The sequence below is a fragment of the Melanerpes formicivorus genome, unplaced genomic scaffold (assembly GCF_026170545.1).
Source record: "Melanerpes formicivorus ecotype bairdi unplaced genomic scaffold, bMelFor1.0.p_v2 SCAF_10, whole genome shotgun sequence".
NCBI classification, from domain to species: domain Eukaryota; kingdom Metazoa; phylum Chordata; class Aves; order Piciformes; family Picidae; genus Melanerpes; species Melanerpes formicivorus.
The window spans coordinates 17,004,610-17,026,163 of record NW_027142362.1 but is presented as its reverse complement, the minus strand read 5'-3'; the positions used below and the strand labels follow the sequence as shown (position 1 = coordinate 17,026,163).

General features: G+C 39.3%; 1 protein-coding gene and 1 long non-coding RNA gene across 3 annotated transcripts in view; one reads left to right on the top strand and one right to left on the bottom strand.

The window, feature by feature from the left end:
* THSD4 (thrombospondin type 1 domain containing 4) overlaps positions 1-21,280 on the top strand; it is a 255,995-nt gene extending 234,715 nt beyond the window's left edge. For both annotated transcript variants that reach the window (XM_068143956.1, XM_068143957.1), the window contains 4 exons: positions 8,799-8,972; positions 11,665-11,844; positions 14,242-14,386; positions 15,462-21,280. In XM_068143956.1, the coding sequence (XP_068000057.1) occupies positions 8,799-8,972; positions 11,665-11,844; positions 14,242-14,386; positions 15,462-15,604 (642 nt within the window). In that variant the 3' untranslated portion in view covers positions 15,605-21,280. The remainder of the gene's footprint in view (positions 1-8,798; positions 8,973-11,664; positions 11,845-14,241; positions 14,387-15,461) is intronic.
* Positions 1,425-14,319, bottom strand: LOC137443854 (uncharacterized). The gene is made up of 3 exons (XR_010988003.1): positions 14,152-14,319; positions 2,021-2,127; positions 1,425-1,513 (listed from the first exon to the last, which is right to left on the bottom strand). It is a non-coding gene; the product is annotated as an uncharacterized lncRNA (long non-coding RNA).
* Positions 21,281-21,554: the final 274 nt, after the last annotated feature.

Genomic DNA, 21,554 nt, shown 5'->3' with positions numbered 1-21,554 from the left:
TGTCATGGAATGGAAATGGGTGTTCCCAGGTGTATGGACTTTGCATGTATAATTTCCCCTAACTTCTATAAGATGTACTTTTAAGCCAAGCCACACTTCAGCAATAAGCATACATCAATGATGGGCAGCCACAAATGGTTCAGATAAGCAGCCAAAAGTTCAAATGCTTAAAGAAAGCTTGTTCAAACCTCTTGAGTCTGCAAAACTGTGGTGGAAATCTCACAAGAACAGACCTTCTTTGTGAGATTTATTACATGCCTACTTTAAGTCCCAGCTGGAAATACCACAGAACAGTCTTTCCCATTGTGTTTTGACATTTTAGCTGTGGTTAGAAATAAGAGGTAAAAGAACTTACCAAAACTTTTGAGATCACTGGAACTTTGAAATGGCTGAGTTCAAACTTGGTTACAGCCATAAGAGAAGGCCTGGCCTACACTTTTTGAACCCATTTTGCAAACACTTCATGAATATTTCATCTGCAGCAAGTAGAGATTTCCAGAGGCCTGTCAGAGATCGGTTAAGCATGCACTTTCATTTTCTGCAAGGGATATATCAAACTAACTCCACACCTGGATTTGTGTGATGCATGGAGCATTACAATATAGCCTTGGTTAATTAGCGAAATACCAAGAAAAAGCATAGTAATATTAAAATTGCATTTGTCTTTGCTGCCAACAGATGTTAAATTTGAGGATTTGATAGCTGTGACATGGATCTGTGCAGAATTTGATGAGGGTATGCTTTAACAGAGGGAGAGAAAGAGGTGAATAGTTTCATTACAGGGACAGGATCTGATTTAGGATTGGTGGAAAGAGTTTTGTGGGTTTCTTATATTACTGAAAACTACAAAGTTTTAATTGATGCAAAATCATGCTGTTTGCTATCATTTTCATTAAGAGTTTCTGTGGTTCTGAATTGGCAGAGCACATCATTAGATTCCCTAAACGTGACTTCTGCAATACACCGTATGTGTACCTGCAGAGCGTGTGCAGAGTTGTGTGTAGTTGTCTCCTTCACAGGATGGGCTGTATATAACTTTAGTCCATAAACACTTGGCTACCTTCTCACCATGTTCTCCTATCTTGTTTTTTCACCACATACATTTATGTATTTTATGGCCCACCTGTTTGCTCCCATGGCATCATTCTTCTTGGATTCAGTTTCTGCACAGACTGATTCTTTATACATATTCTTAATCCTCAGTAATGAAAAAAAAACCCTCCATGTTACTAAAACAATGCAGGTCACAATTTGAGTTGTTTCCAGAAAGTGTTAGGAGTCCATTGTATGTAAGTTACATGCACACTTTAACCTGTGAAGATTGAGTTGTATGGCTACCATGTGCACACTGGTGGAACATGTGAAGGAAGGAAGGCTCATGTTCAGCCCACCATTGACCAGTAAAGCAATTCATCCTTAAGAAACAGACCCTTATTTTCTGAAAAGTATATTCTCTGCCATTTGTCTTTGAAGCAGATGTAAACAGCACATTTTGGTGTTCTCCAGGCTCAACCTTGAGAGAAACAGAAATTTTTGTTAGTTTCAATGGGAAAGATTACAGGTTCAAAGTCTGTAGCAGCAAAGTGAGGCTCATCACTTTGTATGTGCCCGTCCTTATTATTCTATCTTGAGTATAAATATGAGAATTCATGTAAGTTTCATGAGTTTGTATTTTATGTAATCTGTAATTTTTTTTTATTATAGAGAGTCTGGACAAATTTTGTGGTATTTTCATATATGTTTGCAGAAAGATGGCCTCCTGTCTCACAATTCTCTTAAGATGTCATATTTCATTAAAACAGCAGAGTTCCAGTAAATTGCATCCATTAATCAGTAGAGTAAAGCTGGTGAACCTTACTGAACTTAGCAACAATACTGGATTGATGGGAACAGATGAGATTCTTGCAAATGTTTCACATGACTGGTTATTTCACAGCTCTAATTGCTGGAAAGTTTACTTCTCCTGTGGGTCAGAAGTAGGAAACTGCATTCCCCTGATTTACAGCAATGGGAGACTCACTAGTGTTTCCTTCCAGCTAATTGGAGCATTCCCCTCTTGCATTTCTGTTTATTCCTCATTGCCATCTCCTTTGTTAATTTGTTTCTCTTCTTATGTTTAGAGCATACCTAGAAAAGAAGCCAAAATACAATCAATTCTTAATGAGATTTTGAGGCCAAAATAAAATCTTGGGAAGAAAGAAAAAATGCGGAACATCAGGGAACAAAATCAAAACCGATCAAACACATGCTCTGGATTTCAATCTTTGTTAAAAGGAGTAACAGCAATGCTTCTGTAGTATCTTGCATTAGAGAACTGTAGTATGTTTTGTAAAAATCACACTTTGTTCCTCACAACAGTGGGTTTGTTGACTAGTCAAATGTGGAACCACCAATGCCTGTTGCAGCTTGCACTCTTCTTTCACAGTTTTTTCTTTAAATGTGGATAGCTCACCTAAACTGTCCTGGATCCTGAGGAAAAAAAAAAAAAAAAAAAAAAAAGGGACCACCAAGGGGCTTATACAGGCAGGTCTTTATTTTTGATTATCACTGAGATTTAACACATCTAAGTGCCAGGTTCTGCACATTGGCCACAACAACCCCATGGAGTGCTACAGGCTGGGATCAGGGTGGCTGGAGAGCGGCCAGGCAGAAAGGAACCTGAGGGTACTGGTTGATAGTAGGCTGAACATGAGCCAGCAGTGTGCCCAGGTGGCCAAGAAGGCCAATGGCATCCTGGACTGCATCAGGAATAGCATGGCCGGCAGGAGCAGGGAGGTCATTCTGCCCCTGTACTCTACACTGGTTAGGCCACGCCTTGAGTACTGTGTCCAGTTCTGGGCCCCTCCATTTAAGAAAGATGTTGAGTTGCTGGAACATGTCCAGAGGAGGGCAACAAAGCTGGGGTGGGATTTGGAGCACAAGCCCTATGAGGAGAGGCTGAGGGAGCTAGGTTTGCTTAGCCTGGAGAAGAGGAGGCTCAGAGGAGACATTATAGTTTCATAGTTTCATAGTTTCATTCAGGGTTGGAAGGGACCACAAGGATCATCTAGTTCCAACCCCCCTGCCATGGGCAGGGACACCCCACACTAGATCAGGCTGGACAGAGCCTCATCCAGCCTGCTCTTAAACACCCCCAGGGACGGGGCCTCGACCACCTCCCTGGACAACCCATTCCAGGGTTTCACCACTCTCATGGTGAAGAACCTCCTCCTCACATCCAGCCTGAATCTCCCCACCTCCAGCTTCATTCCATTCCCCCTAGTCCTATCACTACCTGATATCCTGAGAAGTCCTTCCCCAGCCTTCCTGTAGGCCCCCTTCAGATACTGGAAGGCAACAATTAGGTCACCTCGGAGCCTTCTCTTCTGCAGACTGAACAGCCCCAACTCCTTCAGTCTGTCCTCATAGGAGAGGTGCTCCAGCCCTCTGATCATCCTCGTGGCCCTTCTCTGGACACGTTCCAGCACCTCCACATCCCTCTTGTAATAGGGGCTCCAGAACTGGACACAGTACTCCAGGTGGGGTCTCACCAGGGCTGAGTAGAGGGGGAGGATCACCTCCCTCGACCTGCTAGCCACACTTCTCCTGATGCAGCCCAGGATCTGATTGGCTTTGCGGGCTGCAAGTGCACACTGAGAGCTCATGTTGAGCTTTTTGTCCACCAGCACCCCCAAGTCTCTCTCCTCAGGGCTATCCTCCAGCCAGTCACTGCCCAGCCTGTATTTGTGCCTGGGATTGCCTCGACCCAGATGCAGGACCCTGCACTTGCTCTTATTGAACTTCATGAGGTTGGCCTGTGCCCACCTCTCCAGCCTGTCAAGGTCCCTCTGGATGGCCTCCCTTCCCTCCAGCGTGTCTGCTGCACCACACAGCTTGGTGTCATCAGCAAACTTGCTGAGGGTGCACTCAATGCCACTGTCCATGTCCCCCACAAAGATGTTGAATAAGATAGGTCCCAGGACTGATCCCTGAGGGACTCCACTTGTCACTGGCCTCCACTGGGACATGGAGCCATTGACAGCCACTCTTTGGGTGCGGCCATCAAGCCAGTTCCTTATCCATCTAGTGGTCCACCAATCAAACCCATGTGTCACCAGTTTGGAGACCAGGATGTGGTGTGGGACAGTGTCGAAGGCTTTGCTCAGGTCCAGGTAAACGACATCAGTTGCTCGCCCCTCATCTATTAATTTTGTCACCTGCTCATAGAAGGCCACCAGGTTGGTCAGGCAGGATTTGCCCTTGGCAAAGCCATGCTGACTGTTCCCAATCACCTCTTCACTATTCTTTTGAGCGAGTAGTGACTCCAGGAGGATCTGTTCCATGATCTTTCCAGGCACAGAGGTGAGACTGACTGGCCTGTAGTTCCCTGGTTCCTCCTTCTTGCCCTTTTTGAAGATGGGGGCAATGTTTCCCCTTTTCCAGTCTGTGGGGACTTCACCAGACTGCCAGGACTTTTGAAATATAATAGAGAGGGGTTTAGCAACCTCATCTGCCAGTTCTCTCAGTACCCGTGGGTGTAACCCGTCGGGTCCCATGGACTTGAACACTTTCAGGTTCTTCAGATGATCACGAACCTGATCTGCACTTAAAATGGGCAGTTCTTCCTCCCTGTCCCTGGCTTTGACTTCCATAACATCAGGAGTGTGGCTAGAGGCCCTTGCAGTGAAGACTGAGGTAAAGAAGTTATTAAGTACCTCAGCCTTTTCCTCATCACAGGTGACCATGTCGCCATTTTCCTTTCTGAGGGGGCCCACACCTTCCCTAGTCTTCTTCTTCCCATTAATATACCTGTAAAAGTTCTTAGTATTCCCTTTAATCTCCCTGGCTAGATTCAACTCAAACTCTGCTTTGGCTTTCCTGACCAGGACTCTTGCTGCTCGGGCAGCTTCCTTGTATTCCCCCTGTTCTACCTGTCCTTCCCTCCACTTCCTGTAGAGTTTCCTTTTAAGTAATAGTGTGTCCAGTAGCTCCTTGCCCATCCAGGCAGGCCTCCTAGCATTCTTACCTGCTTTTCTCTTTGTTGGTACACAGAGCTCCTGGACACAGAGGAGGTGGTCCTTGAATACTGACCAGCTGTCCTGGGTCCCTCTTCCCTCCAGGGCTTTGTCCCATGACACTTTGGCTAGCAGATCCCTGAAGCGATCAAAATCTGCATGCCTAAAGTCTAGGGTCATGAGCTTGGAATACTTCCTCCTGATTGCCCTGAGGATGTTAAATTCAACTGCTTCATGGTCACTGCAGCCAAGGCCGTCTATGAGCCTCACATTGCTTACCAGCCCTTCCCTGTTGGTGAGAACAAGGTCCAGCATAGCATTATTGCTGTCTACAACTCCCTGAAGGGAGGTTGTAGCCAGGTGGGGGTTGGTCTCTTCTCCCAGGCAACCAACTCCAGAACAAGAAGACACAGTCTCAAGCTGTGCCAGGGGAGGTTTAGGCTGGATGTTAGGAAGAAATTCCTCATAGAAAGAGTTACTCGTCATTGGAATGTGCTGCCCAGGGAGGTGGTGGAGTCGTTATCACTGGAGGTGTTTAGGAAGAGACTTGATGGGGTGCTTGGTGCCATGGTTTGGTTGATTAGATAGTGTTGGATGATAGGTTGGACTTGATCTGAACGGTCTCGTCCAACCTGGTTAATTCTATTCTCTTCTCTTCTAAAACAAGATAAAATACACCTTTACATTGATTTCATGTGACAATCATATGGAAATAAAACTTTCGCATTCTTCATATATAAATGTGTAACTCACTTCAGGATTTGCAGTGAAACATGAGAGCCAGGGGAGTTTGGAAGGAAACACTGATAGACTTGCAGAGATTTGTCTCCTTCTGTAGTGTGGGCCTCTGCCACAATGCAGCTGCTATCAGCGAAAACCAGTATATACACATCTGCATGGCAGGAAGGAGCCTACCCAGCTATGGTATCCCAGTTAGGTCAGCAGGACAGGCTCAGGGGTGGCAGGGAGGGACAAACCAGTCCAGATTATCAGGTAAGATAATGGTAATGAGGCAGGTCCAAGGCTGAACTTTGGAAATCAATCCACAGCTCAGGTCCAGTGACAGTAACTGCACTCTAAAGGGAAATAAATTTAATCCAGATATCAGAAAGTGTTTTAACAATACATAAGGCTATTTCTGACAATCTTCCCTCGTTTTTTTTTCTTTAAGAAATCAAGTCTGCTCTCAATGGCTTTATGTCCTTTAAAAAACTCCTTCCACTGATTTAACTGCAGCAGATGACAGAGACTGAAATACAACTCTTAGTTTATTATTGGGAAAACAAAAGTTACATAATCCTTCTAAAATCCCTTCTGAAATAAATTTTCTCTGAATAGGTCAAATAAGGCTAAGGAATTTCATAAATATATTTAAAACACAGATCTTTGTTTTTCTTTTTTGCAGTAGTATAACAGCAGGAAGATGATTCATAGAAAACTTCATTGTAGACAATAATTAAGATGATGATCCTTGAGGTCCCTTCCAACCCTAACCATTCTGGGATTCTATGAAGATTAAAGTGTGGTAGACAGAAATGCTACACAAATGGGATGTTTAACTGGAACTCAATTGGTTGTTTTAAAATTTAATTAAGGCCAGCAATGATGCTGAGACCTGGGTTCTGGTAGATATCCTGCTGGATAATGAATAGGGCTGTCACTCTTAAAGGGATTTCTCTGCTCTGCCATGCTCTTTGGCTGTAACACAAATTCAGGCTCCCACTTGCAGTTTTCCAAGTTTGCAGGAACTAGTCTTATTTTCCTGTACTGCTGTTATACTTGTTTTCTGACAACTATCAGAACACTGGATTAGGAATAGTTTTTATTTTTAGTTTTTAATGGGAATGGAAAGCTGAAACTGAACTCATGTGGGAAGGACCTCAGGAAAAGGAGAAATGGCAGACTCCTTAAAAGGAGGGAGAGTGTTCCACAGGCTAAGGTTTCTGAGGAATTTCTGCCAATTAAAACAAGACAGTGAAACAAAATATCTTTAATAATAGGACCAGAACAGAGCACTTTCAGCTTGTGAAGTTCATGTCTTACAATGTTAGTTCTGGTAGTTACTATGTATTAATGCAACAAATCAGTGACACAAACTTGAAAGTAGTGGGAGTGTCAGTTGTTAAAACCTGAGGGAGAAGATTCATTATGGAAACACCCTACTGCCTGCCTTGGGCTTTGGAAATCATCGTGGCTTTTATGTGGAAGATTTTTACTGAAAGGAAGGGGAAAAAATGAAAAATGCAAAACCACTCAGGTTTAAGTTTGCTTTGTAAATCCTTTGAGGGTAGTTAATCTGCAGTAAAATCTTGCAACAGAGGGTAGGACAACCTTATACCTTCTTATTTGGTATTTCCTTTGTCATTTGATATGTAAGCCTAGTTCATGCATAATCATTTAAAACCTAAGACTGTGGAGATTTTCTGGATTACTTTATAGACTAATCTTGTTCTCAGCTCTAGTTAGCAAAACAAAAAGCAAATTAAATTGTCCAATGAACATCACTTAGAAATAAGAAAAGTGTTTACAGAGTATCTGCATACTTCTCTGTGCACAATGCAATTGAAATTTTAGATATGTTTGTGAAAGGGGGAGATACTATTGTGCACCACCAAGAAAAAAGGTTCATTATGATACTTAGAGGCATCATTTAGGAGAAGCTTAATTATTCAGTTTTGCAACTGAAAGCCATTCCAAACTATGAGCAGTTTCTTCGTATTCCTATGGAGTGCATAAGCCAGTGAAGAGTATTTTGCAACCAATTGAACATACATTCGCTGGTCTCTCTCATACGAAGACTAACTGTAATGGTTAATCCTGTTATTAATAGCGGTATTATCATGGCATCTGCTGTCCTGTAGCCGAACTACTGGACATCAACCCTTACATTACCAGTGGGAGCCAAACCAAGCTAGTGCTCAACTCTGTGTCTCATTACCAGTTCTTTGAAGCATTCAGTAAAATGTTAAAAAGAATTTCAATACAGAGTTACATTTATTCCCGGGAATGTACTATTAGTTGTGGAAGTAATACAGAGTTTCTCCTAATTGCATTGTTTAAGAATAAAAGCTGAAATGTCAATCACATCCATCTGTGGATCCACTCTTATGCAGTGTAAGAACCTGCATATTACTATTTATTAAGACCTTTCAGAATTTACCAGTGTAAAGTTGAGAATGGGAAGTCGTGCCACCACAGGGCAATCTTGAATTTACATAAACTTCTATGGCTACTGCCTTGCTAAACCTAATTAACAGCTGACAATTGCTACAGGTCATTTGCTGAGGGTTTACCTGAATGCTTTTAAACCACCTGTCAAAATATTTTAAATTCTTCTAATTTATTGTGCTCTCATCCTGATTATATGGGAAAGCTGTGCAGTCATTTTACTACCAGTGCCAGAAGTCTTAGAGTCTTCCTGGCCTCATCCTTTCAACCAGTGTAAGAGTTTACCTGTCTGACAGCTTGAGTGCTTGGAGGAGAAACCCATAAAAACTTTCAAATTTACAGACAGGAAGAAGGAAGGAAAAGTAAGACACCTAATTAAAACCTATAAATATTTTTTTTTTTCTTCCCTAATCCTTCACTTCATTTAATCCGTGACTGTGAAGGACAGGAACTACTTGCAGAGTATTCCAAGTTATGAAACTATAAACTAATCTGCTACAGCTGAATTACAAGTAAAAATAATCAACTTTACATCAAGTAAACTTCATTTACTTTTCATGATTGTTGGTTTTCCTCATTTCATGTGCACTCTAGAGGATGACTTGTTCTGAACATTTTCTGTCTTTTGCTCCCCAGTGTTCTGCAGAATGTGGTGATGGAATCCGTACGCGTTCGGTGGTTTGTATGACAAACCACATTAGCAGTCTGCCTCTAGAAGGCTGTGGCAATAACAGGCCCTCTGAAACAACTACCTGTAATAACGGACCCTGTGCTGGTAAAGTGGAGTGGTTTGCTGGGGGCTGGACTCAGGTAAACTCTATATCTAACATATGTATTTGGTTTCTGTTAGTAGTTTAACTTTTAAGAAGTATTTTTGTGCGGTGAAGATGTGTGCCATAAGGTATTGCTGCATCTATGTGGAATATATGGATATTTTTCTCTGTATTTTGCTGTATTGATATTCAATAGTTTTCAGCACCTGCTGTTCTTTTACTGTGATGAAAATAAGCTTTTGTTCTTCTCTTCCTTTGTACCTTCAGTGTTTTCTCATCTACTGGGTCAGTGTATTTATAAAATGAAAGATAATAGAAAGATGCTTAACATATTCAGATGAATCCTAAAGCAATAGGTTTGCACCTTTTAAAGTAGAGCCTTTATGATCACTTCTGTGTGCAGGGATATGTATGTTTGTAGGGCATTTCCAAAAGAGAAATAAGACAAAAAAGCAATGGCTAAACCCAAAAGTTAGCTTGATAATAGAGGGGGGGGAGGGGAGAAAGGTTAATGGCCTGTATCCTGATGCTCTTTCCTCAAAGTAAATTCTTCCCTTGATCCACATTTCAATAGTCCTTCTCATTCTAAACAAACCTTTCTTCTGTCAGGAAAAAAGGCATTTCAGAATCTGTCAGCTTGTGCCTAGACATTTATGTCCATTTGTGTAGGCTCTCTTATAGCCTAGAGAAGCATTTGCACTGCTGGTGCCAACACTTCATTGAGCTGTTAGGGAAAAAAATCTCTTGGCTGCGCTGTTAACTCACTGCATTTCAGATTCCAAGATCCTTCCAGGTGATAAGGAGTTGGAAATTAAACTGGTACAGCTGAGATGGAGATTACAGGGCTACTACTATGCTAATGCATTCAAGTGTAAGTGATAATTATTTGTATTGTATAAGAAAAATAACAAATTCAGATTTAAAACATACTTAGCTGCAGTTCTAATAATACATTAAAATCTGGGCCTTGGTACTTACACCACTCCATGCAGGTGAATAGGAGCTTTGTAATCCATTCTTGCTACCACAAGGACTAGTGTTCAGTAAAGTCATCCTAACTCTCCTCATTATTTGCTGAATAAGGAAGTTTCCATCCTTCACAATTTCAGGGTTTTTTTTTAAAGCTAATTAACCTTCCTTCTTTGCATGAAATTGAATTGTTTGATGCATAGCAAGGGTACAAAGTCTTTGCTGTATGTTATCTGAAAGATGTGTCTGACAACATCTATTCTATCTGCTAAATCTTGACTTCTGCATGCAAAAATGAAAGCAGTCACTGAGTAGAGCAGAGTAGGAGGGATCATTGGTGGATGACCTTCCATACTATGCTCCACTAGAGCATAGGGAGCTAGGGATAAATGTTTAGATGTTTTCTTTTGGAGGAATCCTTAAACGAGAGCAGTGACAGAGGAGTTCAGTGTTGAAGTACAGTTTCTTTTTTTTCCTGTGAATTTATTTGGATGCATTAATTTCAAGTTTCTTCATCCAGCTTAAAGTTTCTCTGGGTATCTGGTAATGAAATCATAAATTCCACCCAAAATACAAACACACACACAATACCTCAGACCCCCTTGTAATAATATTTTTTTTTGTTTAAACTAGAAAAAGCCTTTGGAAAACATAGTCCTTTACACAATGTAGAAAACAATATATTGCTGGAATCTTCTTCTACAAATCTTTTTACAAGTGCCAGGAACAGTATTGTGTGTGTATTTAACCTTTCAGTGGGTACTAAGAGTCCATGGGAATCAAATCTGCCTTTCAGAACTGGAACCAATACTGCATCACTTAGATACTTGCAAACATGAAAAGAACACCCTGGCAGATCGAGGCATTTTCTAAAAGCCACAGAGAATGTGAGGATTTGTAAAGCTGCAAAACTGTGCTCAAACCTTATAACCCTCAAAGGTGGAGTGCAGTGCATGCAGTCCTGCTTCAGCAAGAAGCAGTAACACTGTTTATGGAGAAAGTAAGTTATGATTCTCTTTTTATTAGAAAAATAACTACCAGTTTCTTTGTGTAGCTACAGGTAAAACTACACTTTTAGAATTCTTCAAAAACTCACAATCACATGTCTTCACAAAAATAATTAGAAATATGTTTTGAGTCTGTAGCACACTGTGGAATAAAAATTCACAAATTACAGTTTTAACTGCCATAACCGTTTTTGAGATTAAAAGCTCAATATGTAGTACCTGGCACTTAAGTCACTAGTCACTCGAATTATTAAGTCATTACCTTCAGCATTTTCTTGTCCCAGTTCCTAACTGAGACTGCTGGCTATTATGTTAGCACTGTGTACAAATAGTAATAATAATAGTCTGCTATTCTAGTTCTGAGATATAAATATCCTACCACAGAAACTTAAGGAATACTTTTCCCTTTTCCTATCTCTTCAAGTGATACATATGCCAGTAATGGAAGGAAAGATGCAGTTCATTTTCAGTTCATTTTGCTGAGGAAAGAACATATAAAATTAAGGAAATGGTTATTGTATGTTAATGTCTAATGGATATTGGATGCTAATGTCTAGGTATGTGTCCAAAAATAGGAAGTAAGCAAAACTTTACAAAACGTCCTGTTTGAATATTACCATAAACTGCCGGTATATGTGTGTGTGTGTTGTTTTATTTCAGAAACAACATGGAGAAACGTGTTAGTTTGGAAAAAGGTGAAAGGTGTAAATAGAATAACAAATTGCACCTTTTTTTATATTTTGTCTTATACAGTGCTCTACTGAATGTGGTAGTGGAACTCAACAGAGAGAAGTCATTTGTGTTAGGAAAACTGAAGGTAACTTTGATGTTTTGGATCCTCATGAATGTTCATATTTGGAAAAACCTCCTGGCCAACAATCCTGCTACCTCAAACCTTGTGGATCTAAGTGGTTTCATACAGAATGGAGCACAGTAAGTCTCTGATGCTTTTCCCTATTTAGTTTTGTTTGATGCATCTTTTTCCATGTATATTGAAAAGAAACACCATTTGGATAACACCACTGATCACAAAGAGGACTTAATCTTGCACTGGAGTGGTAAAAGAAAGCATATCCTTCAATACCCAGTGGAGCTTAGGAAAGTGAGGAAGTAACTTGACCAAAAGGAGACACTGCATAGTTGACTTTTCATCATTGATCTCTTCTTTCAAGAATCTTCCTGTTTTATAGTTATTTTGCCCCTTCATGAGAGTATGCAGTACAATAATTTCTTCCCAGACCTCTAGTTTCATTAAAATTAAGGGGCATTTAGTAAAGAGTGAGGCTTGTATTCAATTTTTAAAGTATTTTACTGTAGACTCTTCACTGTAATACTTAGAATTTTACTGAGAAGTGTACCAGCTACATTCACCAAAATTCTTTGGTTTCATCTATCCTTTCATCATGTCCATTGTTGTCTTAGAATGAAAAACAGTGTCAAAACTATTTAGATGACATCATATCTAATGCAGTAATTTATACCCTTCCTTGAGCCTTAAATCAAATTAAGAATGACAACTACTCTGAAGTACGGAAGTACCTCAGATGCCTTCAGTTTGGGTTCCCTTGGTTAGAAACCTTTGGAAATACCTCATCCATATTACATTAGAGAAAGAAATTATTTTGGTTTTCCCCTTTAGTAAATGCTCCCTTATTTGACTAGCCTGCTGGCAGCACTAGAAGACAGGAAACAAGGCAGAATGATTTAAAGAAAATAAACCAGCTGAAGGGAGTCCTAACTTTCCTTCCATAACTGCAAGTATGGGTTTTTAGTTGAAAACATCTAGGTTAGGCTCACAATAAAATGATGTAGGTAGAAGTACTTTCTGTGACGTTGCTGGAAATTCTTTGGATTCTTTACTGAGCTGTTACTTTAGATCAAATAACTTCCCCTTAGCAAAACCATTTTCAAAAGTGAACCTGCATGTGTGTAGCCACAAAAGATGCAGCTGTCTGCATCCATAGCATGCAGCAGATATATTCCTTCTAAAAGTGAAAAGATACGCTCTCTTTGGCAGGCAGAGAAGAACTAAGGCACTAAAAATTTGACAGATACTTAGAGAGCCCTAGTTGTTGTTTAAGGGCCTGCTTCCTAAGAAAGCGTGTCTAAAACTCCTTGGCTGTCTAAGCCTTTGTGACCATCTTCACTGGAGGAACAAATACATATGGTAGCTACGGTTTTACAAGATCATATTCAAAGCTTTTTTTCATTCTGTGATGTTGTTACTGCTACCAACAGTGTATGTGGCATTTCTTACCATTGGACCAGAAGAGAAAGGATTATGGGGTTAGCTGTGAGCAGAATAGCTGGTTCAAAGCCCCTCTACTAGGTTTTGAAACTGTCCAGTTCTATCTTTTCTAAAATGGGGAAAGTTGTTTTTAAAGAAGAAAGTGCAGTTTAAGAATATATTGTTGAGAATATTTTAGTTAGCTTGCTACAGTATCTGATTTCATTATAGTGGTAGGTTGTTTTTGCAATGTTAGGAAAGGAAAGAATTATGCCAAAAAAGTCAGAACTAGTTTTGGGCTGTTAATGTTTTAATTGTTATAAATGACCCAACTTTAATTAAGTTTGTGAAGATTTAGGTCAGACTGGACAGTGAGCCAAATCCCAACGACCTCACTCAGGCGAAATTCTTGAAGTCACCAGGGGATTTACTTCAGTATGGGCAGAAATGTGTGATAATTGGCTTTAAAAGTACCACTACAAACAAGTACAAAATTCTCTGGCTTCATGACAGATTTTGAAGGAACACAGAAATATTTTCTTTAGAAATTCAGAGCACCATAATGCTTAGTAAAATTGTTGTGCTGCAAGAAATTAAAATCAATTGAGCACTACAAAAAAGGCAATTAGCATTATTCCTGATTGCATATAAATGGAGGCAGAAGGGCAGTGGAGTGCAGTGCAATCAAGTTGCAAAGTTCAGTGCAGGAAGTTCTGAAAGTAAGAAATATGAGCACTGTGGAAAGAACCTATTTGGGAGATCTGTATAAAGTAGCAGAAAAGAACAAGGCTAATTAGATAAGCAAGAAGCTAACTAACAAATTCAGAAAGGAAGTTATTGTAGTGTGCTTTCAGCTGCACAGTGTCTACTGGGTTTACTTGTCTGGTTGCTGCCTCTGTGGTCAAAAATGGTTTTGAACCTTTAACAAAAGTGCACCTGTATATTAATGACTTTCTAGTTAGAGGACAAAACCCAGCAGAAGTGGTGAAGTTGATAAAAAGATAGGGCAATACCTGGGTTCGCCTTCAAGGTTTCAGTTTGTTTCTTTCTCTGTGTGTGCTTCTCATACGGTCTTCATGAACTTCATTTTTTTTTTGTTTCAGTGTTCCAAATCCTGTGAAGGAGGATTTCGGGTTCGAGAGGTACGATGTTTATCAGATGACATGACAGCCAGTACTCAGTGTGATCCACAGCTTAAACCTGAAGAAAAAGAACCATGTAACACGCAAGATTGTATCCCTGAAATAGGTAAGGAAGAGTAAGCCTCTGTCTTAACTATGGAAGGCCATCTAGTGGAGAAAATAATTATTTTGCAGAGGTCTTACAGTGTATTTATCAAGTTCAGGGTCTTATTTCTTCACAAGATACAGCTCTTTTCTATGGTGCAAAAGTAAGTTTTCATTTATGAATAAAAACATTTTCCTTGTAACATGTAAGAATCTGGCTTACTTTTAAAATGCTGAGTGTGAGAAATCTGCCTCTGTGAAAATGATTCATACAGGGTGTTTCTATACAGCCTCCTTGCATTCATAGTCATTAAAACCTTTCAAAAAAACCCAAAGGCGTGATATTGGTATTTGGTAACAGGTTCTATACCAACACCAGCTTTTATATTTATTTTTTAATCCAGTTATCTTAAAGAACTTCTAATGTTTGTAACAAGAGAGATGGTTTAGTATTTTCCAACATTTAGTATCATCATAGTATCATAGTATCAGTCAGGGTTGGAGGGGACCACAAGGATCATCTAGTTCCAACCCCTCCTGCCATGGGCAGGGACACCTCACACTAGATCAGGCAAGCCAGAGCCTCATCCAGCCTGGTCTTAAACACCTCCAGGGACGGGGCCCCAACCACCTCCCTGGACAACCCATTCCAGGGCTTCACCACTCTCCTGGTGAAGAACTTCCTCCTCACATTTAGATTCATCAGTATTTGAAAATGGCATTTGCAGGTTCTGGTGTTACCTGCACACTGCCAGAAGGGATTACTATTTGTGAATCTGAAAATGGACAGGTACCAAAATGAAGACTACTAGAGACTTTACTATCATCTTTCAGTACAAATTTTGTGTATACAATATACAGCAACAAAGGCCCCCCACAATGCCCACAACATTATAAATGGGCATTTTTTTCCACACTTTTATGTATCTTTAAATGTAGAAAATCTTGAATAATCTAATTTATTTGCATAGATAGCCTACTTTAACCTGACAATGTTCAAATGCAGGTCTAAAGATGGTAAAAAGAAAGGAGATTGGTTATTTGTTGCTCTGACACTGCTTTCTTAATTTTTTTAATCTCTTCCATTTTCTCCACAGATGAGAACTGCAAAGATAAATACTACAATTGCAATGTGGTGGTTCAGGCCCGGCTCTGTGTCTACACCTATTACAAAACAGCCTGCTGTGCATCCTGTACACGTGTGGCAAACAGACAATCAGGGTTTCTAGGACGTAGATAACAAATACTCTTCTACTCAAAGCAGCAATGTTGGTCTTTGGATGGAGCTTGAACAGTGTTACTGTTTTGACTACAGGAGATTTTAGTTTCTTAAAGGTGGTTTTATATATTTCTGAGTACATCAAGACTATGGTTAAATCTCACACCCTTTCAGTTTCAGTTATTGTGCAGTTATATTTTTTAAAATGTTTGTTGTAAACCCATGATCTTTTAAAGCATTAATTTTTAATGATACTATTCTTTGCACTTGCTCATCAGATAATTATTTAAAGCCCATATAAGCCTTAGTATTGTGAAATTAATGAAAATGAAAGCAGTCACAGGCAATTGCTGGAGATATTTGTTCGGTATGGATGCAGCTGCTGCATTATTTTCTGAGTACTTAATCTTTCTTGGTATTTTGAAAATTTAAACACCTCAATCAATGAAACATGCACATGAGAAAAATTACTTGACAAAGAATCAGACCCTTGAATACACATTTATCATCAGTTTCTTAGCACTCTAATGTATATCTTTAATTACTTCAGTCCATTTGTAATAAATTTGAGTCAGCGTTAAGCTCACTCAGTTGTACTTTTAACTAACTTCCTGTCCTCAGGCAGCAAATATATATACACTTGACTGCCAAAAGTGCCTTTATATTTAATTCATAAACTCTTGAAGTTACATTTTTCTAATTTTGTGTGGATTTTAGCATACATTACCTACCAGAGCACCACTAGTGTCTAGCCCTTCAAGTCTTTAACAACTGCAGCTGTCAGTGAGACATATTTAACAGAAAGGTGAAGAGACTTTGCTGGTATAAAGAAAATGTGATTGTTTCCATTGGCAAGATCTCTTTCCTGCAGGGCAGTTATTTCAGTGATCTGGTATCTTGCCTAATGTCTCTGCGCTGTTGCCTAACAACTGTCATACCAAAGTACTTTGTCCAGACCTAGTCTGGATATGTCACCAGTTTCTGAAAACCACCAAAGTGTGCAGGACTCTGTGCTTTATAGTCATCTGATATTCTTGGTGTTAGGCAGTAGTATGAGTGTAGTGCATGATTATCTGTAAAAATGAGATCTTAGCGGTCTACATCCTTCAGGGTTTGATCAGTTATTACAACAGACTTGTCTTTTTTTTAGGCAATGTTTCATCCCATAGATATATTCATATCACTCCTTTTTTACCACTCAAGAATGGCTCCAGACTTACAGCTGAATTTAGATGGTAATTTTTCATTTCTGCAATTACTATACTCAGCTTTGGGACTTGCTAAAAGCAAATAGAATGTGCTATGTAGTGCAGATGAAAGTTTTTTCATTATCTGCATATTCTCTAGCCTTTACCTGGGAGGTCTTGCAAATGTGTAAATAAAGCTGAGGGGGAAAGTAAATGCTAGTTCAGCTGTTTATTATAGCATATTGCTTGTAAATTAGTGACCCCCCAATATGCATCTGTTTCTAAGGTGCCTGTTATGTGAGTTGAAAATCAGTTTTAATAATCCATGTTAAATCACTCCCAGAGATGTGATATAACAGTGGTTAAGGTGTCCTGCTACAAATGAAGAGCCACCATTGAGCCTCATTATGTATTCTTTTCTTCTTACTTCTTTGGTGGAGAGGAAGAGAGAGTGGGACTCTAGGAGGCAGAAGCTGCTGCATGCCATACTGGTTGCATCAGTTTGTGTGATGGAAGTTACAGGAATTTGGAAGTCCTTTAATCTAAAAGCTGCCTTGAATTGAGACAAACCTTACATTTTTTGATTGGATCGCTCATGAAAAATACATTTTCAACATGATGATAACTTAGAGATTTGTGCTCATAGGATCCAAAGAATGATTTGGAGAAAGTGCAGCATAAACAGCTCTGGAATCCAATATTTGTAAATACACATTTTCACCAAGATATCTTATGGCAGTAAAACTTGACATACAGTATATAATTTTTGCTCCTGTCTCTTTTGGTCCAAGGAAGTGTATCATGTCAGCTTGAGAGAAATACCTGCTCTATAAAAAGGTGAAAACCACAGGTTGAGTGCAACACAGAGAGGTAATCAGGTTTACAATCAGTTGATATAAAATAATCTGCCTGAACATCCTTTGGCTGTGACAGTCAGTGATTCAGTATATAACACCCCCAGGCCATCCCCCTCCTTTTTAAAATACATTGTCTTGCTCTTGAGTATTTGGCCATTGGATTATTTTATAAAGATGATCATCTTGCAGGCACTAAAGTAAACAGAATTCATGGAAGCTAAATAGGAAAGAATATATTTGTACACATTGCAATATAACCCTGTATTATATCTAAGGTATACAGCCTTGCAAATTGAATCCAGGGACTTATGGTTATATACTACTTCTTTCCCCCCCAATTAAAGGGACAGTTTTCAGATGCATCAGGTAAAACAAAACAGATTGTTTCAACTAATTTAACATCTGAGGATAAGGAAACTGCCAGAATATTGCTGAACTTCATCCTTTATCAGCTCTTCTCTTGTATCAGCATAATCAAAATAGTTGTTCCTACAAAATGAACCAATGAACTCTTCAGCACTTTGATGTACTCACATTATTTACACAAAGTGCTGTGCTAAGATTTCACCTCCACACAAGGTACACTTCTGAAATTGTGCCTATGGCATTTGTTTTTAAAGAGTAGTGCACCAACTTAGGACAGTGCCTTGCAGAGGACTTGACTTTACTTGCACTGTAAATCAGAGGTGGCCTTAATCAATGTAGTAGACTTAGAGCAGGTGTAAAACCAATATAATTCTTTGGGCTTCTTCATTTGAATGCCTTCATTTATTTTCCCAATATTTTAACATTTGTCAGAATCCTGCAGAATGGTGAGAAAAAATGCTTAAAGATTTTCACGTTACACAATCCAGTAAGACCAGTTTATGTGTAGGAAGACTGCTGGAGATTGTTGATGTAAAGAGTCTAAGCAGTCTGACTGCTTATCAGGATAAAATCAGCATACAGGTTTCATCTCTTGCCATCTGGCCACCATCAGCTCTATCTAGATCAGGTGCTCTGCCTCAAAGTACCTTCCTTTTGGAACTGAGAATTGCTGCTGCAGTTGTTTATCAAAGATCCATCAGGGTTTGCTAGCTCCTGCATAATGTCAGACTCAAATATATGTAGGCAGAATTGCTTATGTATAGCAACTGCATGCCAAGTTTGAGAGCACATATTAGCAGCACAGAATTCATGGAGTTCACCTTTCCCCACACTAGCTGAGAAAATTGAAAGAGATGGTGTGGAATCAACCTGGGTCTGACTTGGCCAGCAATGACAGGAAACAGAGTTAGTATTTGCTTTATTGCCTGTGACCTTCAGTCCCCAGGGCTCTGAATTGGGATGGGGCTTGTTAGCAGGCATTTGAGTGCTGGGGAGTGCAGTGCAAGAGACATGGATGTTCTCACAAGCCTGCTAGCCTTGAAGTCCAGTTTCAATGTATGCAGGACTGACTCAATGCAGGACTACTTCTGTCCCTGCACAGGGAGCTTAGTGTTTTCCTCTACACACATAAGCTCTTTTCTCCTTTTTTCCCAAACCTTCATCAAATGGAGAATTTTCTGTATGAATAAAGCAATGTTCAACATTAATGTTGTTATTATATCCCACTTTTATGACAATACACTGCAGTTCAGAGCTTGGTCTTCTTATACAGAAAGAAAAATCCCATGTGTTGCAGAGCATGACCAGTTAACGATAGGTTAATGCAAAGATGTGATTTAGGTTACTTTTTCACAGACTTGATAAAAGTGGTCAGTATATCTCTGACTCAAATGAGTACATGAAATTCATAGAACACAATTCCATGTGGGCCAGCAGTATTGCCAGGACCTTGCTACTTACTTTCATAGAATCAAGGAATCATTTTGGTTGGAAAAGGCCTTTTTTTTTCCTTACATCCAAGTCCTAGAGGCACCAGTTTTCACCTCTAAGAAAGGAGATATGTGCTGGAAACTGCTTATGGCTAGTGAAGGGGAGGTTGTGCCTTCCTGAAAAAAATTACTTTGCTTCCACTTCATAATCTATACCACCATAAGTAGTAAGATATGCTTTCCAGAGCTGTGCTTTTCTTCATCCCCATCCTGATCTGTTTCCCTTTTATACCCACAGGTGTTCTCTTTCTCTTATCTCACCTCCATTCCTTTGTCATTTGGTTGATGACATTCAGTGTTGCCAGAATTACTGAAAATCCTAAACTGGCCATTTCTTTAATAAGATTCTGTATTAGAAATAAGGCCAGATATAAACAAAGCTGTATTTCTGCCAGTCCAGTGATTTTTATGCTGTGACACCAGACTGGCTAGTTCAAAGTGCAAAGTATTGAAGTGTCTATTGAACAAATTTCTATATAATCATCCTGTAAATGCACAGCTATTGAAGTGTGTTGTGGCACTTCATTTACACCTCTAACATCCATTGCATAAAAAAAAGAGAGAATTATCCTATTCACACTCAAAAAAGGAAAAGTCATGTGTCTACCTGATTTTCCTGAGACTTAAACAGTGTTTCTAAATTCCTAAGAGCTGTTCTGAACAGCTGACATTCTGAACACTGAAAGTAAATTTCCTTTCTTGTTAAGCTTACAGAGTATGTTTGTGGGAGATAAATGTAATTATTCCTATATCAGAAAAGAAAAATCATCCCCTAACCACTTCCAATATATTTTAAAGCAAATTCATCATCATTATAATATCTTGATAGTGTGGGCAAGATTCAGACCTGGTGAAAGGGAGAAAATTCCATTTAAGAGAACTCACACCAAACTTGAACTCAGTTCTTTGCTTCTCAGCCTTTAGCAAACAGAAGTTGAGAGTTCCCAATCTTCTATATTCCCATTTTCAGTAGATAGATAACTACCAATGTAGCTGGAGACAAGGGGAGCTTAGTTTTGATAAATCATTGGCATGTCCAGAGACATTCCAGTTTTGTCTATGCTGCTTTTTGTCTCTTGAGACCAGTGGCCTTGGCAGGGCTTGAGTACGTACCAGCTTGTGAAGTCCCATCCTAGTCACTCAGGATCTGCATAGGAGGATCAGGAAGGACTGGAGACAAAGAGAAACCCTAAACCAAACCAAAACAAACATAACTTTTAAAATATGTATAAAATAGTCGACCCTCTTAATTGATTTTGGCAGAAGGATATACTTTATTATAACTTATTTTGTTGTTATTTATGAATACAAGATGTCTATGGGAAATATGTAATTCTGAGCTGTGTCTATAGAACAAGCCACTACACCAAAATATTTCAAACATTTAGAATAGGCAGATCTTTTTATTAAAAGGGACCTAATATGTATTTATTTACATATACCCATCAAATTTTGTCCAGCTCTTTTGTTATACTAACCCAGCTTTTTAGGGAATTTTATAGCACAGGTATTACATATATATTTTTGTATATATGTCATACTGTAAGTCCATAATACAACTGTCTAAACTTTCTGATTAGCCAGTTCCTTAAATGAATTAAACAGGAGGAGCATAGGCAAATTGCTTTCTGACTCGTTCAGGAATATGTATCCATGGCAATGCACCTGAACCAGAACTGTACAGCATCCTTTTCATACTGTATACATTTTCTCTTTGATGAAAAAAAATGTTAACTATTTTTGTTTATGACTAATTTATTTTTTATTATTGTGAAAAATAAAGTAATTCAAGATGAATTTATGTGACATTGTTTATTTTTGATGTGGCTGATTTGTTCTTTTAGAGTTTGTTGAGAATTAAGTACAAATACCAACAAAGGTGTCACATGCAAGGGGAATCCTTACTCATATTTAGGAGCGGGCAGAATATAATCACGTTGCAAAAGTCTGCTTACGCACGTGGGATGTAACTCCCCTGCAGCAGTGGCTTGAGCTGGCATTCTGGGCTTTGGAACTGTCTAATTCTTTGTAATTGTGTCCAGTGAGTGATTTACTAGTGAAAAATCAGCAA